This window comes from Trypanosoma equiperdum (genome assembly GCF_001457755.1).
Source record: "Trypanosoma equiperdum strain OVI genome assembly, contig: ctg_725, whole genome shotgun sequence".
In the NCBI taxonomy this organism is placed as follows: domain Eukaryota; phylum Euglenozoa; class Kinetoplastea; order Trypanosomatida; family Trypanosomatidae; genus Trypanosoma; species Trypanosoma equiperdum.
Genome location: NW_027124671.1, coordinates 24,738 through 28,497, shown reverse-complemented (window position 1 = coordinate 28,497; position 3,760 = coordinate 24,738). Strand labels below are relative to the sequence as shown.

At 50.5% G+C, this 3,760-nt stretch overlaps 2 protein-coding genes across 2 annotated transcripts; both read left to right on the top strand.

Annotated features, from left to right (window-relative positions):
- Positions 1 to 311: 311 nt before the first annotated feature.
- Positions 312 to 1,232, top strand: TEOVI_000333000 (uncharacterized protein; the record flags this gene model as incomplete). The annotated part of the gene is made up of 1 exon (XM_067226250.1): positions 312 to 1,232. One exon carries the CDS (start codon positions 312 to 314, stop codon positions 1,230 to 1,232), a length of 921 nt encoding a protein of 306 aa, XP_067082351.1.
- A 973-nt stretch (positions 1,233 to 2,205) lies between these two features.
- Positions 2,206 to 3,720, top strand: TEOVI_000332900 ('Cold-shock' DNA-binding domain containing protein, putative; the record flags this gene model as incomplete). Its single annotated transcript, XM_067226249.1, has 1 exon — positions 2,206 to 3,720. The coding sequence occupies one exon, from the start codon at positions 2,206 to 2,208 to the stop codon at positions 3,718 to 3,720; it is 1,515 nt and encodes a 504-aa protein (XP_067082350.1).
- Between the last annotated feature and the right edge of the window lie 40 nt (positions 3,721 to 3,760).

The following is a 3,760-nucleotide window of genomic DNA, read 5'->3' as shown; positions in this document are numbered from 1 at the left end:
GTGTTTGTGTGTGTGTGTGTGTGTGTGTGTGTACACTGCCATTTGCAAAGTCCATTTTGTTGCTTGCAACAGGGCCACATTGTCGTCGTCTTAACGTCGTGAAGTTTTCAACCCCATCATTTTCTATACTGATAGCAGGCAAGGACGAAATTCCCTCAATAGAATCGACAGAACAAAGAAAGGTGTGTGTGTGTGTGTGTGTGTTTGTGTGCGCGCATTTATTGACAGAGGCTAATCCGACAGATTATCTATTTTTCCCGTCATTATTATTATTATTACTATTATTGTCATTATTTTCGGAGCTATCCGTGATGCTCAGTTCCTTGGATCACACGGCTACAGATGCCCTTCACAACTTCCAGGTTGCCCTGCGGCGCTCGCAGGAGGCTCTGCAACAGGAGGAGGCTCGTTTCAACCAACTCACACAAGCGATTCATCAACAACAGGAAGTTAACAGTACACATCGTGAGTTTATTCGTGGGCAGCAGCAGCCGCGTCTCGACGCTCTCCATCGCGAAATCACTCGCCTTCGGTCGCTGCTCGATCAACAGCGGGAAGAGGCGGGATCTCAGCAGAGTCACCTTGAGGCAGTGCGGCGGCCGCGGCGTGAAGGTGAAGCGAGGGACCGGGAACTACGTCGCAAAATTGAGGGACAGCGACGTGAATATTCACGACGTGCTGCGGCTGTGCAGGCTGCGTTATTGCAGTGGTGGAATCCGCAGAACAGTTTGGAGAATTTGTCTGCCGTTGCTGAGCAGCGAGTGTTGGAAGCTGAGGCGCTCCGGTGCCAAGTTGCGGGGTTGCAGACGAGGTTGCAGGACCTCACCGCAACGGTGGTGGGGGAGGCGAATCAAAACCGCAACGGTGCCGGAACTGACAGCGTAGAAAAGGAGAGTAACACTGACAATGTTGCAGGTAAGGGAGGCGAGGCATCTGCCGAAGACCAATGCGGTGGTGAAGGTTGTGTAGAGTCGCTTCGGCTGCGACTTCGGCAGCAGCAAGATCAACGTGAGGCTTTTGTGCAGAGCTCATCGGAGAACATATCTTTCCGCCGCAGAGAGTTACAGTCTCTTAAGGCGGACTTGCAGAAACTTTGTGCGGCGGTGGAAACTGCAGACGCCGCCCGACAGGAGGTGCAGCAGAAACTCCGTGGGGCATTGAATCAACAGAGTAACACCCGCGTGGTGTGCTGCCGGTGTGGACTAGATGTTGTTGGTTCGTTTGTTGCTTGACAGCCCAGCATTTACCGCTGTTGCTGTTGTTCTGGGAGGTATGCTCACGATCCCACAGATGATCAAACCTGTCGTAACAGCTCGTTAACAATCGCAAAGGTTGCTCACGGTGACCCGTATATATGCCTTGTTTATCCGTTTGTGTAATACCCTTGTTATTTTCAATCCTTTTTAAGGGCCACTTCCTTTTTTTTCGTTCATTTTTGAGTATGTGCTAAAGCATGCGTGTACAGTTTCTCCCTAATTCCTGGATCTAAACATTTTGTTTTCATTTGTTATTTTTACCGTTATTTTTGCTATTGTTTTACCTTACTATGCCTATGCACCCCATGCTCGGGTGCTCTTCCCTTTTGGTTAACATGCCGCTTAGTGCACGTATATGCGAGCGCGGACGCATACTCTATATTTTCTTTCATTGTTCGTTTTCTCTGTTTTTGTTTTGTTTTTACCCTACTCCCTTAAGTCTCTGCATTCTGTGGGCCTTTCCCACGCAATTCCTTCCTTTCCCTTCATATCTATTTCCATCTTCCATCTTCAATTTTCATTTTCATTTTTCTGTAACACAGTGTAAAGTATATATATATATATACATATATATATACATACATTTTCAGAGTGCATTCACTTGTTACATTGCGTGTTTATTAAGAGAAAAAAAAATTAAACCAAGAAGGGACAAAGAGTAAGGGAAAGAAGAAGTGCGTTCAGGACGTGAGTGAATACTTGGAACTTTAGAAGCAACTGCGACCCACCTTTGTGGTTCAGCGTCCGTTAGGGATTATTTCCACTCAGTAACCTATAGGAACACAAGGAGAAGAAGCAGAGGATTCGGTACACGGCTGTCAGACTACATCAGTGAAGCGGGAAGAAGTGTGTGTGTGTGAGGAAAAAAACAAAGCAACTTGTTTACTTCATTTTTCCTCTTTTTTGCAACTTATATTGAGCGACAGGGGATACTACCAGGCCAGCCATTATGCTTTTTCACACGACACCATGCAGTGTCAACGGCGTGCCGTTAGTTTCATTTAATGCCGTTGCCCCCTTCAACGCTTCGATGGGCGGCCCTCCTGTGGCGACTCCGCCGGGTCAACGGACATTAACGACATTTTATTCAGATCCCACGGCGTCGTGGCAAGCCGCGGTTCCGCTCGGTAAAATAGCCTCACCGCCGCCGCCCTCGCGCGGATCCGCAGCTTCGACCCCACCGAGCCTCACCGGCAGCAGCCCCAGCGTCCAACACTCCAGCCCCAACAGTCAACTCGGGTTTCGTGGCCACAGTGGCATAATTATCACCAGCGGTGGTGGTGGTAACGTGCATCAGTTCCATCCCCATCCTCAACAACATCCCACAATGAGTGGGAACAGCAGTATTAACAGTACCAGCAATATGAGCCCATTGCCACCGGGTGCCATGCCAGCGTGTGCTTGGAATCTTTCCATGTCGCCACCGCCGCCCTCTTCACAGCCAATTTATGTTGTTCTGCCACATGGTCCGGCACCAACAGCAGGAGGGCCGATGCCTCCCGGAGCGGCGTTGACAGCAGCGCGAGCCCCGTCATCTTTGCCCACTACTTTGCCATCCCGCCGCGGAAACGGAATGATGTATCAACTTGGGGAGTGGTATGAGGGAGTCGTAAAGCGGTACAACCCGATGCGTGGCTTCGGTTTCCTTACGGCAACACATCATCTGCAGGTCATCCCGCCCGATGTGGATAACAGGGCGGGATCTGTGAGTGATGCTGATGGCCAAAACTCGCAACAAACCGCATCACCACCCCAAGCCACATTACTGAGGACGCCCGTAACGGTCGGTGATGTGTTCGTGCACCAGTCATACATCCGAATGCAGGGGTTCCGTGCGCTCAGCACTGGTGACCGTGTTGCCTTCCGTGTTGGGAAACTTCCTGGTAAGGATGCGAATCAGGCTGTTTCAGTTCAATTACTATCCACGGCTAAGCCGGCAACTGGTGCAACTCCAACAGAGGAGGAGGAAGAGGACGTGCAGGGATCATCATCGACAACAGCCACGACAGTTTTGTCAGGGTTTTCCCTCACGCAGCACTCATCTAAGGATCATGAGGGTGATGCGCAAAATAGTGCCCCTGGCGTTACGGAGCATGATGTTACTGATGAGAGCGTCACACATTCCGACATTACAGTGGAGCGACTTCTTGCACACATTACCAGGCATGCGATTCCCTCTTCTGTCGCATCAACTGCGGAGCCCCTCGACGGCACAGACGCTACGAATGATGACAATATTGGGGGAAATGACAATATGAAATGTTCCCGTGACGGATGGGTTGAAAATGCGCCAACTCAGCGCCGCCACCTTCCATTTTGCCCTCGCCTGGAAGAAGTCGCCGCAGCTCTTGAGGCCACTGATTTTCTTGGGGAAGCCGAACTGACATCACCGCCTGCTCAATGGGGTTTATTGTCGCCAAGTACCGACGCTCGGGGGCTCTTTGGTGGATTTGATGGGAAATGAGTGAGTTTCCTCTTCAACCTCGATCCTTATTTTGTCTGTG